This window comes from Sorex araneus, chromosome 2, assembly GCF_027595985.1.
Source record: "Sorex araneus isolate mSorAra2 chromosome 2, mSorAra2.pri, whole genome shotgun sequence".
Lineage (NCBI taxonomy): Eukaryota > Metazoa > Chordata > Mammalia > Eulipotyphla > Soricidae > Sorex > Sorex araneus.
In genome coordinates this window covers 365,510,206-365,526,689 of record NC_073303.1, presented here as the reverse complement: position 1 = coordinate 365,526,689, position 16,484 = coordinate 365,510,206, and the positions used below count along the sequence as shown (strand labels likewise).

The 16,484-nt window shown below is 51.4% G+C and overlaps 1 protein-coding gene across 1 annotated transcript in view; it reads left to right on the top strand.

Annotated features, from left to right (window-relative positions):
- Nucleotides 1–15,936, top strand: part of ATP8B1 (ATPase phospholipid transporting 8B1) — a 109,632-nt gene extending 93,696 nt beyond the window's left edge. Inside the window, exons 23-28 of the mRNA XM_004601707.2 lie at nucleotides 4,628–4,851; nucleotides 7,722–7,805; nucleotides 9,558–9,803; nucleotides 10,105–10,243; nucleotides 12,714–12,844; nucleotides 14,707–15,936. Coding sequence (XP_004601764.1) covers nucleotides 4,628–4,851; nucleotides 7,722–7,805; nucleotides 9,558–9,803; nucleotides 10,105–10,243; nucleotides 12,714–12,844; nucleotides 14,707–14,931 — 1,049 coding nt within the window. The 3' untranslated portion in view covers nucleotides 14,932–15,936. The remainder of the gene's footprint in view (nucleotides 1–4,627; nucleotides 4,852–7,721; nucleotides 7,806–9,557; nucleotides 9,804–10,104; nucleotides 10,244–12,713; nucleotides 12,845–14,706) is intronic.
- The last annotated feature ends 548 nt before the right edge of the window (nucleotides 15,937–16,484 follow it).

Below are 16,484 nucleotides of genomic sequence, written 5' to 3'. Positions count from 1 at the left end.
CCAGCCGTGCTCAAGGGTCACCTGGCTCGGCTCTCAGCAGCTCTCCCCAGCCGTGCTTGGGAGACCGTGTGGCTGGTTCGGGGGTCAAACCCAGACCTCACACATCCAAATCATGTATTCAGCCCTTTAATCTCTCTCTCCCCCTACATACACACTATTGTTTTTTTTTAATAAATCAAGATAGTTTTTATTGAATGGAACTTAGAGTGAGCATGGGGAGAGGAAAGGATTGTGTGTTCAAGAGGGAACAGGAACTTGATGGAGCAAGCAAGCGAAGAGAGACATAGAGCCAAGCAAGCATAATATGTGTTCAAGGGGCTTGAAGAGTAAGCCTGTTGTTATTCTGTTTTGATGTGGACTTCTCGGAGAGCCCGGCAATCTACTGAAAGTATCTCGCCCACATGGCAGAGCCTGGCACGCTACCCATGGCGTATTCGATATCCCAAAAACAGTAACAAGTCTCACAATGGAGACATTACTGGTGCCCGCTCGAGCAAACCGATGAGCAACAGGATGACAGTGATACAGTGATGTGGACTTCTAGATGTTGGGGGTGAGGTGGGGGTTCTTTTCAGATTTGCCATCTGTTCGGGTGACCTGGGCTTGCAACTGGGTATTTATTCCCCTGGGCACAGAGAATGGCAGGAGGTCAAATAACCTGATTGCAATTGTTTTTTCCTAAGTTGTTTGAAGTATTTTGTCCATCTCTGTGACATGATAGGTACTTTATAGGGATATACTGTAGGAAATATCGATTTACGGCCCAAGTCAATGAAATTCTACTATCTTCTTGGAAGTTAGAAGATTTGGGTTTTGTTTTTTTTGTTTGTTTTTTTTTTTGGTTTTGTTCTTGGGGTTTGTATTTGTCTGTTCATCTGTTTGTTTTGGAGGGTTTAGGGCCACACCCAGTGATGCGCAGGGCCTACTCCTGGCTCTGGGCTCAGGGTCACTCCTGGTGGTGTCCAGGGGACCATGTGGGGTTCCAGGGATCAAACCAGAGCGATCTGCTCCAAGGCGAGCGCCTTCACTCGTGTTCCGTCTCTCTGGCCCCAGAAGTTAGAGGTTTAATTCGAGCTCTATCAAAGGCATCGTCTCTCTTGGTTGCCTGGACGCACAGAATTTGTTGTTTATGAAAAAGAATGAAACTTAAATGCTCACAGAGAGCTGCTCACCTGGTAACTTTCCACGTGTGGCAGGGCAGTCTAGACTAGCACTCTCCGACCTCCAGACCCCAGCTGGAGAGAGCCTGGGCACCGCTGGGCTGCTGGGCCGTGGCCAGGTCTCCAGGACAGGTGCCAGTGCGCAGACATGGCGAGGCTGAAGGACGCTCGCCGAGGAGGCCAACACCGCAGCTGCTAAGTCTGTGCCCGTCCTGCCCAGGCTTCCAGGACTCACAGGGCCGCCCTGGCCTCCTCGCAGGGTGCCTCCTGACGATGCCTCTGAGGTTTGGGGTCTGCGTCATCCTTGGTCTAAGACCCTGCGAGTGAATAAGCAGCCCGAGAGGTGAGAAGGAGGCAGGGGGGCTTGCTAAGGGGCAGGGAAGGACCCAGCTGCCCTGTAGGCATTTGGAACTGCACCGATGCAGGCTTCGAGTGGGGTCTGGGGCTGTGTGGCCATTTCAGTGCACCCGTTCAGTGGCCTGACTGCCTGTGGGCTGGGCTGTGTGTGTTGGCCCCAGTGTCCTGGGTCTGCTCAGAAAGAGGCTGCTGGACAGCCAGAGCCTGAGCTGGAGGGGCTGGAGTGATAGCACAGCGGGTAGGGCGTTTGCCTTGCATGTGGCCAACCCGGGTTCGATTCCCAGCATCCCATATAGTCCCCTGAGCACCACCAGGGTTAATTCCTGAGTGCAGAGCCAGGTGTGACCCAAAAAGAAAAAAAAAAAACAGAACCTGAGCTGGGGGGGAGGGGGTTGTTCCACAGCATCTCCCTCTGTGACTGTTCAGGGAAGAAGGCAGACAGGGCTTTGGAGGGAAGAGCAGCTTGGAGACTCCGTTGGTCCTCACATCGAGGTGGATGTTTTGACAGAAGCTCGTTGGTATTGAATATGGCACCGTTGCACCTGTCTGTCAGAGCTGTGAGGTGCGATGGAAAACACAGGTTGGGAGAGGCCACTGCCTTAGGCTTGGGATTTCCAGGCCTTGTGCCCTGCAGCTGGGGCCCGAGTTTGAAAGCTGCTTTCATTTGCTCGGAAGCCCCACTGAGTGGGAGAACGGGGAGGTCTTGGGGCCCAGACAGTCATGGGCTCTAGTTGGCTTCGTATTTTTCCTGAAGTTGCTCTCGGACTTCATGATTCCTAAGTTATAAGTGAAGTTCCTAATTCTTTCAGAGAAAATGTGTGGCTGAGGACTAATGAACGAACGGATAGAATTGTGCTGGAGAGAATGGCCTTGCGTGGGGTTCAGTCCCCCACATCGCATCTTATTCCCCAAACATGGCCAGGAGTGACCCCTGAGCACAGAGCCAGGAGCGAGCCCTGAGACTGTGGGTGTGGTGTAGAAACACAAAGTTGTGCTGCCTCTCATTTTTGTCCATCTTGTATCCCATCTCCTACACACACACACACACACACACACACACACACACACACGTATCTTTTTCCTTTAGTTTTTGGGAGAGTTGACATGTTAAAATTGCATCCACAAACCTAGCCAGATTATAATTCCATATCCAGCTATACTGATAGGCTACTCCAGGGGTTCAGGAGTTACTTCTTGTGGTACCCTGTGGTACCAGGACTTGATCCTGGGTCCCCAAATGCAAAGCAAGTGCTCCGGCCCATTGAGCTGTTTCCCTGGCCCCCAAATTCGGTATCTTAAAGTCTTAGTGGCCATGGGACTGGAGCGATAGCACAGCAGGTAGGGCATTTTCCTTGCATGCGGCCAACCCGGGTTTGATCCCTGGCACCTCATATGGTCCCCCAGGCACTGCCAGGAGTAATTTCTGAGTGCAGAGCCAGGAGTTACCCTTGAGCATTGCTGGGTATGACCCAAAAAGAAAAAAAAAGTCTTAGTGTCCATAACTGAACCTTTGAGTCTTGGTGGCCATAACTGAACCTTTGAGCAGACTGGATGAAGCTCAGCCATCTAGTCCCTGCCTTACATGTGTGAGGCCCTGGGTTCTATCCCCACCACCCTCTCCAAAATCACAGTCTGAAAATTGAATGGCATCTAGTTAGAAGTCCTTTGATTACAAGTGCTTGAGAACAATTAATTCAGCTTAAGGTCTTCAAATATAGTAAGTTTATACTGAAAAGATGCAAATATTTCCCCTGCAGCCCAAGAGACACGCCCTGGGCGAGAGGCTGGCACAGGACCCGTTGCTGCCAGGAACCCAGCGACTGTCTCTCTCTAGACACCTTGGTGCCCCTCAGGAAGAATCTACTGACCCACACCTCCAGAGTTTACCCATTAGGGGCCGGAGAGAGAGTACAGTGGGTAGGGTGCATGCCTGGCTCACAGCCAACCCAGGGTCAATCCCAGCACACCCCACAGGGCCCCTTAAGCCTCACCAGGGGTGGTCCCTGAATTATAAACCCTGAGCACTGCTACGTGTGACGCAAAAACAGGGAGGGAAATTAAGTTGCCATGTTAAAATTGCATCCACAGACATAGCCAGTTCTAATTCCAAATGCCTTGAAGTATTTGGAATGCTTAGGTCATCTGTGCGTTGAGGTATAGTTCAGGAAGCAGCAGTGTTAGTCCAGGCACTGGTCATCAGGAGCACTCAGGAGGAACTGAAGAGTCAGGCTGAGTCTCTAACGCCCATGCCCAGAGGATTTTCTGCCTTGGAGGGACTTCAAAAGGACTTTCCATCCCAGAAGCCTTTGCATGGTCCCTCAGCTTTCAGACACTACGAGAAGAGCTGGGAACCCTCCCGCAGAGATGCCCGAAGAAGGAGCACTTAGCTCCAATTTCCAGAGGCTTCCAAATGGGGGCAGACAGCGGGGCCCGTTTCACAAAGAGACCAATCTGCACAGAAGCCGTGCAACCAGACTCGCCACTGGACACGGGCAGAGGGGCAGAGCCAGCGCGAGCTATCAGCCCAGATCACAGATCGGCCGGTGGCTGACTCGGCTCTGTCCGGGAAGGTCGGGACACAGAGAGTACACATGGGTGCCCAGGACTCACCCCGTGGGTGGGAGGGAGAGGTTAGTTGCTGGCAGATCATCCACTAGAATCCACCACCCACCTGAGAGCTTTTACAGACATTTATGGAGGCCCAGCTGAGTGCTGCATAGGGGTTCCCTGCAGGGGGCGCCGGTGAGCGCCATCGCTCAGAGTGATCAGCCTGTGGCTGTCTCTGCTGTTGACGGTGGTGATGGTTTGTTGGGGAAACACACTCATCAACTTGCTGATGACCTTCAAGGAGGTGTAAGAGTCTAAGTGTCGGGCCGGAGTGATAGCACAGCGAGGAGGGTGTTTGCCTTACCCGTGGCCGACCCAGGTTGGAACCCCAGCATCCAATATAGTCCCTCCGTGCACAGCCAGGAGTAATTCCTGAGTGCACAGCCAGGAGTAACCCCTGAACATCCCTGGGTGTGACCCAAAAAAAGCCAAAATCCATAAAATTAAAAGTTGTGTATGTATTTAGAAAAAAAGAGTCTCAGTGTCTTCCCCTTCGTCCACAGCTGCGCACATTGGGGTCGGGATCAGCGGGCAGGAGGGCATGCAGGCCGTCATGTCGAGCGACTACTCCTTCGCCCAGTTCCGCTACCTGCAGAGGCTGCTGCTGGTGCACGGGCGCTGGTCCTACATCCGGATGTGCAAGTTCCTCCGCTACTTCTTCTATAAGAACTTTGCCTTCACCCTCGTGCACTTCTGGTACTCCTTCTTCAATGGCTACTCGGCACAGGTAAGGCGGCATGGCACCTACGCCCGTTCTTCTTGGAGGAGTAGCAACTCTTCCGGGGCACAGACAGAACTTGAGGAGCTGGGAAAAGACATGCACAAGTGCGCGCCCACCCCCCCAACCCCTCTCCCCCCGTTTACAGTTCGGGTGCTCTCAATAGGCACAGTTAGCAGACTTCTCTTCAGAACTGCTGTCTGCTTCCTTAAAAATGACGTATTAAGATCTGGGGGCTGCAGTGATAGCGCAGTGGGTAGGGCATCTGCCTTGCACGCGGCCAACCCATTGTGCTTCAATCCCCAGCATCCCATATGGTCCCCCAAGCACAACCAGGAGTAATTTCTGAGTGCAGAGCCAGGAGTAACCCCTGAGCATCGCCGGGTGTGACCCAAAAAGCCAAAAAAAAAAAAAAAAGTTGGGCATGTGCCTTGCATGTGATTGACCCAGGTTCGATCCCCGACTTCCCAGAGGGTCCCCTGAGCACCGCCAGGAGTAATTCCTGAGTGCAGAGCCAGGAGTCAGCCCTGAGCATCTCCAGGTGTGGCCCAGAAAGCCAAAGCCGAAATCAGTCAATGCATAAAGACCTGAGACATGTACTCTCCTCTTCTTCCCTCTGAAGAAGCCTGTGTTCGCTACAGAACATCTGTCCCTCTCCCTCATCTTTCTCTACATAAAACTATTTCATTTCCAAACTTAATAGAGAGCAGAGAGATTGAGTTTGTGCTGTGTGTTCAGGAAGCTCCAGGTTCAATCGCTGGCATACCCGCCCCCCCTTCCCCCATGAATCCCCAACCATAGCCAGAAGTCACCTCCGAGCACAGAGACAGGAGTAGTTTCTGAGCAGTGCTAGGTGTGACCCCCCCAAAGCATATATCAGATATAAACATGTTAGACTCGGGGAAGGCAGCTCAAGGGGCTGGGGCATATGCTTTGCATGCGGAGGCCCAAGTTCAATTCCCACCACTGCATGGTCCCTGGAGCACCACGAGGAGCGACCCCTGAGCATCAATCCATGGTGTGACCCCGGAAGTAGACCCAAGCGGAACTTTCAGGGCATCAGGGTTGTAGCTTGGTGGCAGAGTGTAGGTCTCCCAAACAGGAGGCCCCAGGCTTGATCCCTGGCATCCCCACCCCTCAGCTATGTTGCCTTTGGACAGGTAGAATTTCAGGGTTGGAGAGAAAGCTCAAAAGGTCAGCTTCGGGGCTGGAGCGATAGCACAGCAGGGAGGGCATTTGCCTTGCACGTGGGCGACCCGAGTTCATTCCCAGCATCCCACATGGTCCCCCGAGCACTACCAGGAGTAATTCCTGAGTGCATGAGCCAGGAGTAACCCTGGTGCATCGCTGGGTGTGACCCCCCCCCCAAAAAAAAGAGGTCAGGGGCTGGAGCGATAGCACAGTGGGTAGGGTGTTTGCCTTGCATGCGGCTGACCCAGGTTCGATTCCCAGCATCCCATATGGTCCCCTGAGCACCTCCAGGAGTAACCCCTGTGCATCGCCAGGTGTGACCCAAAAAGCAAAAAAAAAAAAAAAAAAAGTCAGCTTCTCACCTTGCACATGGCCACTTTGACCTGGTTTGATCCCCAGCAGCACCAGGGGTCACTCCTGACCTCTACTAGGTAGGACTCCAAAAGCTAAAAAAGAGAAAGTGAAATTGGGGGGTTCCATGTTGAGACGGTAGGTCACGTGCCCAGAATGCTTGAGAGCCGGGGTTTGCGCCCCGCAGCCACCTGGACACCCATCACCAGGTCACCAGGTCTAGGCCGCTCCTCCGGGCACTGGCCCAGAAGCGCCACTCTGCAGCGGGGCCACACTCTAGCCACACTGTCGGCGTGGTCCCAGGAGCTGAGTTCCACTGCCGCGACCCCTACTGAAAACAAAGGTGGAATCTGTTCCTGGTCCGCTGGGTGCTGTTTATGTGTCTTTGTTTTCACCTCAGGTCAGCATACCAGTAGCAGGCTTGTTCCACTTGGAAAGTAAAAAAACTGTTCTGTGACCAGGTTGTAAAGGGATTGTATAAATTATCGGTGCCCATTAGCACGTCACATTAGTATTTTTTTCTGTTTACTGGGGTTTTCACTGTTGAAATGGGAGTACGGGTGGCATGTCTGTTACAGGGGTGATACAGCAAAATCCATCATTAGTAAAACATTAACCGGAGTCAGTTCCTGGGCTGGTTGGAAGCTCTGTCCAGGCTGGCACTGTCTCTGGGTGAATGAATGGCAGCAGGAAGCCCCAACCTGGGCCCCGTGAGTCGGGAGCAGGGTGGGTCCTGCTTCCTGTCTCTGCAGAACTGGGTGCAGTGTTGCCGCTGGGTGCGCCCCTTTTCTCTGAAGCCCCCGCACCCCAGGATCTGTGTGTGTGTGCCGCCTTGCCTGCCCCTTCCCGAAGTTTCTTTCTGAGGGAGCCGGAGAGCTAGTACAGTGAGTAGGGCACTTGCCTTGCACACGGCCCACCCAGGTTTGATCACCAGCACTCCCTATGGTTCCCTGAGCCCTGTCAGGAGTGATCCCTAAGCACGGGCCCAGGAGCAAGAGCCAGGAATAAGGCCTGAGCACAGCTGAGGGTGATTCCCGACCTCGCTCACCCCCCAAAAAACTGAGAAACGAAACAAAACCAGCAAAGAAGGTTTTTTTGTTTCTCACTCAGACGCAGTTCATCTGTGTCTCAGCATGTTGAAATGGAAAAGGCCACCCCTGTCAGATTCACAGGTCTACTGGAACCATCTGTTCATGAGCTAACACCCCCCCCCCCCCCGCAAAGGGCCAGCGGGAGGATGAACACTGAGGAGCCTTTGACTGGCGGGGTGCGGGGGGGGGGGTGGTGTCGAGGTGCGGGGGGTGTCGAGTGCGTTGCTGACGGTGTCTCTCCCGCAGACGGCGTACGAGGACTGGTTCATCACTCTCTACAACGTGCTCTACTCCAGCCTGCCCGTGCTCCTCATGGGGCTGCTCGACCAGGTAGGCGCGCTGTCACTCAGAGCAGAGCGACCCTCCGCGTGCACTTTCACTGCTTTCACCGCCTGAGTCAGTTCGTCTCAGGTTCTGTGGTCAGGGGACGCAGCACCTGTTTGGCTGCTGGTCTTGATGTAACAGAATCTTTTGTCAGAAAAAGAAATTCCATCAGTCACAGCGGGTAGGGCGTTTGCCTTGCACGCTGCCAACCCAGGTTCGATTCCCAGCATCCCATATGGTCCCCTGAGCACCGCCAGGAGTGATTCCTGAGTGCATGAGCCAGGAGTAACCCCTGTGCATCGCTGGGTGTGACCAAAAAGCAAAAAAAAAAAAAAAAAAAAAAGAAATTCCATCAGGGACTGAAGCAATAGCACAGCGGGTAGGGTGTTTGTCTTGCACGTGGCTGACCCGGGTTCGATTCCCAGCATCCTATAGGGCCCCCCCCCCCCCCCGAGCACCACCAGGAATGATTTCTGAGTGCAAAGCCAGGAGTAACCCCTGAGCGTTGCTGGGTGTGATCCAAAAAGCAAAAAAAAAAAAAAAAATGTAATCATTTCTGAGACTGAGCGAATTCTTTCAGTTAACTTCTTTTTATTAAAGTACCGTGATTTTTCTTGCTATAACAATTCTGAGCTCCATCAAATATGGTGTGGTAATTATGAAAAATGGTTAGGAAGTGTCTTATAATGTGTCCAGAAAGCGGCCTGGAGCGTGGCGGTGGTTGGGTAGTGGAGGTCGGCTGCCAGGGCTGGGTCCCTTGGGGCTGGGAGGGTTCTCACCCACCCCCTTCTGGGGTGCCCCGAGTGAAAACAGCCTGGCGCGGAGTCCCGTATTTGATGGAGCTCAGATAGTAGGCAACATATCATAGAGAGTAACACATATTATAAATTATATATACATATATTATAAATTATAAAAATACATATTATAAATTATATATATACATACCTCTTGGAGAGCCCAGCAAGCTACCGAGAGTATCCCGCCCGCATGGGCAGAGCCTGGCAATCTACCCGTGGCGTATTTGATATGCCAAAAACAGTAATGATAGGTCTCAGTCCCCTGACCCTGAAAGAGCCTCCAATCATTGGGAAAGACGAGTAAGGAGAGGCTGCTAAAATCTCAGGACTGGGAGGAATAGACACATTACTGGTACCCGCTCGAGTAAATTGACGAAATACAGTGATACCATGATTGGGGCCGGAGTGATAGTACAGCAGGTAGGGCGTTTGCCTTGCACGCAGCCAACCCAGGTTCGATCCCTGGCATTCCTTATGGTCCCCCATGCACTGCCAGGCTGATTCTTGAGCACAGAGCCAGGAGTAACCCCTGAGTGTTGCTGGGTGTGACCCAAGAAACTAAAATAAAAATAATGATAACAATAAAGCACCATGATTTACTAAGTTGTTCGTAACAGTTGTTTCAGGCAGTTAGTGTTCTAATGCCACCAGCGTGACCGTCCCTCCACCAACATCCCCAGTTCCCCTCCCCCTCCAGCCTGCCCCCTTAGGCATGTAGCAGATTTACTTCATATGAGCAACGGGATGACAGTTCCTCACAATTCCCTCCCCCGTCCCCAGATGAATAAATCAAACAGTGTCCTAGGGTATGGAGGTCGAGAATGGTACATTATTCAGGGTTTATCATCTTGCTCAGTCCTTGCCTCGTGGTGCTCAGGGGGAGGCGGGAGAGAGTGCAGCCTCGCTCTGAGTTCTCTGACGCTGATGGAGGAAAATCGCTTTGTGCTTTCCCCTGAAGGATGTGAGCGACAAACTGAGCCTCCGCTTCCCTGGGCTGTATGTAGTGGGCCAGAGAGACTCACTCTTCAACTATCGGAAGTTCTTCATGAGCTTGTTGCATGGAGTTTTGACCTCCATGGGCCTCTTCTTCATACCCCTGGGAGCCTATCTGCAGACGGTGGGGCAGGATGGGGAGGCCCCGTCCGACTACCAGTCCTTTGCTGTCACCATCGCCTCTGCTCTCATAATCACAGTCAACTTCCAGGTACGTGCCTTTCAGGAGCTGCTTTCAGTGTGTGGGGACCTGTGTCCCTGTGTTGACACCATTGTGCAGGGCGCCCTGCGCTCTCCTCCACCCCGGCTTCTGCCCCCTTAACTGCCCGTCACTGTCACCCCTTCACCCAAGCACAGTTCCCTATTTCTTGGCTTCCGTTGTCCCATATTGGAGGCTAAGCAGACCTGAATTGCCGCATCTGTTCTCTGAACCTTGCACCCTGCATTTCTTGCTCACCCCCCAGAGTGAGTGGCTCTGATTTGCGTGTTTTGTTTTTCTTGTTTCCCAACAGATTGGCTTGGATACTTCCTACTGGACTTTTGTGAATGCTTTTTCCATTTTTGGAAGCATCGCCCTTTATTTTGGCATCATGTTCGACATTCATAGTGCCGGAATCCACGTTCTCTTTCCATCCGCATTTCAATTTACAGGTTGGTATTTGCTAAATTCTCAAAGTGTATAGAAAGCCATCGATGGTTTGGATAGGGAAACAACTTCTGAGTCCGTAAAAACACAGGGTGTAAATTATTGCCGGTGAAAATAATTCCCGTGGTGGCAGGCTGGAAGGGCAACGTGATGAAAAGAAAGCAAGTTAAAGTAACTTTACAAGGGGCTGCAGTGATAGCACAGCAGGTAGGGCGTTTGCCTTGCACGCAGCCAACCCAGGTTCGAATCCCAGCATCCCATATGGTCCCCCGAGCACCGCCAGGAGTAATTCCTGAGTGCATGAGCCAGGAGTGACCCCTGTGCATTGCCGGGTGTGACCCAAAAAGCAAATAAAATAAAATAAAATAAAGTAACTTTACAAGGGCCGGAGAGACGGTACAGCAGGTAGGGCATTCACTTTGCACGCACTGACCTGGGTTTGATCCCTAGTACCCTTTATGGACCCCCAAAGCTTCGGGAGTGACCTCTGAGTGCAGAGCCAGGAGGAAGCCCTGAGCATCACTGGGTGTGGCCCCCAAAACAAAACAAATGGGAAAAAAAATGAAAACTTTACGAGAGGCTAGAGACATATCTCTAGGAGCAGTGTGTAGGCCGTGCATGCAGGAGGCCTTGGTTCAGTCGCTGATACCTCACAGTCCCCTGAGCACTGTTGGGAGTCATCCCTGAGCATGGAATTAGGAGTACTCTCAAGCACCAAAACAGAACAAAAAGAAATGATCAACCTTACAATAAAATGATGAGGAAACTGAACAAATATATATACATATATATAAAACAAATCATGAACTAAAATTTATAAACCACATTTTAAGGCTTGGAGCCACAATAAAAAAAATAAAAGATTAGTTGTTGTTTTTTATGACCACTTCTTGGATTGTAAAAGACAGTTGCCAAGGTAACCCTTTTCTTTTGGGGATCAAAGCTCTTTTTTTTTTCTTTTTTGATGATGGTGTGTTTATTAGAATCTAATTACTTAGAATATTCCCCATAGATTGCAGTTTTAAAATTCACTCACTTTACAGCTTAAAAAAAAGTCATATTTAAAAAATAAAGATCAGGGGCTGGAGCGATAGCACAGCGGGTAGGGCGTTTGCCTTGCACGCGGCCGACCCGGGTTCAAATCCCAGCATCCCATATGGCCCCCTGAGCACCTCCAGGGGTAATTCTTGAGTGCAGAGCCAGGAATGACCCCTGAGCATTGACAGGTGTGACCCAAAAAGCAAAAAAATAAATAAATAAATTTTAAAAAAATAAATAAATAAAGATCAATATTTTTCTAAGCTTACAGTTTAAGTTCAGAAAACCTTGTGATAAGTTTGATGTTTTAAATGGTGTCATGCCCGGGGCTGAAGAAAATATGGGTATTAAAGAACATGCCCTGCCTGTGGTTGGTGTCAACCATGTCATGGTTGGTCCTAAACATGACATGCTCCCCAGGACACCAAAGAAGCGAACCCCCTGCCAGCCAGCAGCAGCCCAGAGCTGAAAACCGAATTAAACAGCCTAATACTGTGCATTCCTGATTCCATGATATAAAATGACATTTTTCTCACTGACTAGCAGCTGACCTGCAAGGAAGCCTGGCTCTAGAGAGATGGGTGTGATTTTCTTAGTTGGTGGGGAGGGGGCAAGGGGGCTCACCTGGTGGTGCTCAGGACTTAACTCTTGGCTTCCTGCTCAGGGGTCGCTCCCAGGGATGCTCAGGACACCGTCCAAGGATGAAATCAGGGTCATTGTCCATTGGCTAGTCAAACAGCCTGGACTATCCCTTCAGGCCCGGGTGTGGCTTTAAGCCGGGTGTCACCATAGCTGGTTCTGTTACCCTGGGCACGGGACTCTTCCCGTCTCCACCAGCCTCCTTCCGTGACAGAGAGGATGACTCAGGCGGGTTGAGCACTTGTCTAAAGGCTCATGGCACAGATGGTCATGCTAGTTGCCCTCAGTATTTTGAGTTTCAAAGCTACAGATGGTGGCATCAAAACCTTGCAGGCGGCCAACCCAGCTTTGGTCCCTAATATCCCACGTGGTCCCCCAAGTCTGCTGGGAATAATTCCTGAGTGCAGAACCAGGAGTAACCCCTGAGCATCACCTAGAGTGGCCCAAAGCCCGAAAAAGCAAACAAGCAAAAAAAAAAAAAAAAAACAAACCAAAAAACAAAAACCAGCAGATTGGATAGTGCTGTTTCTTAAACATAATTCTTGAGGGGAAATTCAATAGACCCAGTACTGTTTCTTAGCCCTGCCATGGGAGCAGACGCTTTTTCATCCTGATTTATTTGCTGTAGGCCACTTGCCTCCCGAAGATGGAGCCTTCCTGATCTTACTTAGTCTGATGGCAGCATTTCTGCCTGAGTGGTGGCAGGTTGCTTAGGGCTGGGCGCTAGGGACTCACTCTGGCATATTCACGCAGCCCGGGGGGAAGGTCCCAGCAATTCATTCTCCCTGTACTCCACAGGCACGGCTTCCAATGCCCTGAGACAGCCGTACATCTGGCTGACCATCATCCTGACGGTGGCCGTGTGCTTACTGCCTGTGGTTGCCGTCCGCTTCTTGTCAATGACCATCTGGCCGTCAGAAAGTGATAAGGTATGGAAAAGACTGTCGTCCCCTCTCCGCTTGTGTGACCCTTGCACAAATCAAAGCGTTTCCCATGCAAGTCTAAACTTGAGGGGAAGTTTGATGGCAACCATTTTCCTGGCCACTTCCCTTGGCGACTTCCCTGCGGAATAATTCCTTTGGGGCTGCCGTACTCCCATTTGCTCGCTTTTATTACAGAAGCTATTAAACTTCTGTGGCCAGGGAAAGGGGGGCCCCCAGGGCTGTAGCACATGCTTTGCCTGAGGCCGGGGTGGGGGGGTGGTTGATCCCAGGTACTGCTGGGTGTGACCCCAAAACAAAAAATTATCAAACATAAACCAAAAGGGAGAGTTGTGGGGCTGGAGTGATAGCACAGCGGGTAGGGCGTTTGCCTTGCACGCGGCGGACCCGGGTTCGAATCCCAGCATCCCATGTGGTCCCCTGAGCACCGCCAGGGGTAATTCCTGAGTGCATGAGCCAGGAATGACCCCTGTGCATTGCCGGGTGTGACCCAAAAAGAAAAAAAAAAAAAAGAGTCGTGTAACCAATGCCCCTTCTATTATCGCAGCGTTTAGCCATGCAGGTCAGTTGGGGGGGTTGGGGGGGGTTGCTGCTGCTGTTGTTCGTTTAAAGAAACACGCCACCCCTCAGAGTGGGACCCGAGTCCCGCATGGCATGGAAAGCTGACCCAGCTGTTCATCAGTGGCCGGACCCTTCCTCCCGGGCCACCATTTGCCCACTCTGGGCTCAGTGGGTGAAGTCACTGGGCTGCTCTCGCTCCCGTCTCTGCTTTCCTCATGACTGGCTTCGTCTGGAGGCCAGACAATGGCCGCCACCTGGCAGGGGGAGATAAGTGACAGGTTCCGCCAGAGTTTCCCCCTCCCTGGGGGCTCTTGACCGAAAAATTAGGTCACCCTCACAATCGAGGGATCAGTCAGCCCGCTCCAGGGAACAGCTGTGTGGAGGGCACGGTCGGGGGCCAGCTGGGTCCGCTTTCCATCAGGAGGCAGAGGGGGGCCGCAGGGCTGCCTGGGAGCGTCCGGAGCCCCCCTGAAACTTTTTTCTCTTAAGCCTATGTTTGTAAATGCGCTGATTTATCTGTGAGCATCATGGCCCTTGGCGGGAAAATGGGTCTCGGTCTCTCTCCCTCTCTCTCCCTCTTTCTCCTCTCTCTCTTTTCTCTCTCTCTCTTTCTCCTCTCTCCTCTCTCTTCTCTCTCTCCTCTCCCCTCTCTCTTCTCTCTCTCCTCTCTTCTCTTTCTCCTCTCTTTCCTCTCCCCTCTCTTCTCTCTCTCCTCTCCTCTCTCTCCTCTCTTCTCTCTCTTTCTCCTCTCCTCTCTCTCCTCTCTTCTCTCTCTTTCTCCTCTCCTCTCTTCTCTCTCCTCTCTTTCCTCTCCCCTCTCTTCTCTCTCTCCTCTCCTCTCTCTCCTCTCTTCTCTCTCTTTCTCCTCTCCTCTCTCCTCTCTTCTCTCTCTTTCTCCTCTCCCCTCTCTCTCTCCTCTCTCTCCTCTCTTCTCTCTCTCCTCTCTTTCTCCTCTCCTCTCTCTCCTCTCTCTTTCTCCTCTCCTCTCTTCTCTCCTCTCTCTCTCTCCTCTCCTCTCCTCTCTCTCCTCTCTCCTCTCTCTCCTCTCTCTTTCTCCTCTCCTCTCTCCTCTCTCTCTCTCTCTCTTCCCCCCCCCTCTCTCCTCTCTCCCTTCTCCCCCCTCTCTCCCTCCATGGCCTGGTGAATGTGGTGACATCAAAAAAAGAGGCGGGCCGTCGGGTCCCTGCCTGCCTCCAGAATGCCCCGGCACCCCACTACCCACTCCAGGCGCCAGCCCCACGGGTGCATCTTGCGCTGGGCTCAGCCCGTGTGTGTGTCTCTCTCTGCAGATCCAGAAGCACCGCAAGCGGTTGAAAGCGGAGGAGCAGTGGAAGCAGCGGCGGCCGGTGTTCCGCAGGGGCGCGTCGTCTCGGCGCTCGGCCTACGCCTTCTCGCACCAGCGCGGCTACGCCGACCTCATCTCCTCGGGCCGCAGCATCCGCAAGAAGCGGTCCCCGCTGGATGCCATCATCGTGGACGGCAACGCCGAGTACCGCCGGACCGCGGAGAGCTGAGCCCCGTGCGCGCCCAGGAAATGTCTATTTTTTTACAAAAGACTCTCAGGACATTCTATTTTTTTTTTTGTAATTGCATTTTGTCCCAAGGATGAAAATAAAAATCTTCCTCTCAAACTTACCTGGGTGGAGCCGTGAAGCCAGAGCGACGCCAACACTGCCTTTGGGACAGTCCTGTCCCTGCACCTCGCTCATCAGAGGCAAAGGGAACGCATCTGCCCACGTCTCAGCTCAGCAGAATTTAGAAGCGTCTTAACTTCAGTTCCACGTCGACCGCATTATGAAAATTGCAGTGAGATTTGTTTTTCTGTCTTCACAGATTTCCCCACGTTTCCTTTTTTTTTTTTTAATCCTGTGTGCCACTTGTTGACGGAGATTTTTTTCTTCTTTTATCATATCATGGTAACAACACAAGATTCAGGACTATCCATCATGTTCATGGAAGCTAAATGGCCTAAGAACTTTTGGTTTTGTTTTCTTGGCATCCCGGGCTTGCTCCTGGCTCTGTGCTCAGGAATCACTCCTAGTAAGGCTGTTCGCTCCCAACCCATGTGTGCCTTCAACCCAGGACAGTGGGTGCCTTACCCCAGGGCTGTCTCTGACCACCAGGCTCAGAGCTGATACTGGCTAACTGACTCCCCCTCACCTCCCCCCTACTGGTTTAATAACACAATTCAACGAAGGGCAATTATGTCAGATTTCCTGAGTATACCATTTCACCAGGTGAAAATACACATTACCTACAGTTTACTTGCACTATTCCTTTCATTATCAAGCTTTTCTTTTCATTGAAAAAAAAGAGATGTGTTTAAATATGCATGGGCTTTTAAAACATTTTTTTAAAAGCTGAGAATATCCGTGATAAATTGCAGAATATTTTGCAGAGCTTTCTTTTGAAAAGCAACCTTTGTGCCTGTCTCTATGTAAAGCATTGTATAAGGGACTTGAATTGCGACCTCACTTTTTTTTTAAAATGCATTTGTGTCTGGAGATCAAAAGGGGTAGTCACATTTCTAAGTCTCAGTAGCAGGATGCCTTTTTGGAACTGAAGAAAATTCCAGATGAGTTATGGAAACAACAGGTCTTTTGCAGCTGACACGGGCCTCTGATCCAATAAACCCACCAGAAGTTGAAAATATATTTAACTCACCTGCCTACTAGACATTAGAGCCTCGCCTGGCCGACCTTGACCGTGCTTGGAACACTTCCATTTGCCTTCAGCTGGACAGAGCATAAAACACTAAGCCCATTTCATGGTCAAGCTGAAGGTCTCATGTCATTGATTTCAATATGGTACTGGGAGTGAATACCAGCAGGCCCCACGCCTAAGTTTGCAGTCCGGTGTCTAAGAAATGAATATTGGTTTCCAGTCCATCATGAAGTCCAACGATTAGAAGTCAAATCATTGTAAGTCTACTCAGAGCTCTGAAAGTCATTTTCCCCAAGGCTTTTCTTGCTAGCTTTCATGTGCTTATTTCCGTATGTGAAGATCAATCCTGTCCCCGACTGTGCAGACTGAGAATGTTCATGCTATCTGTCCCTTGGAATTCCTC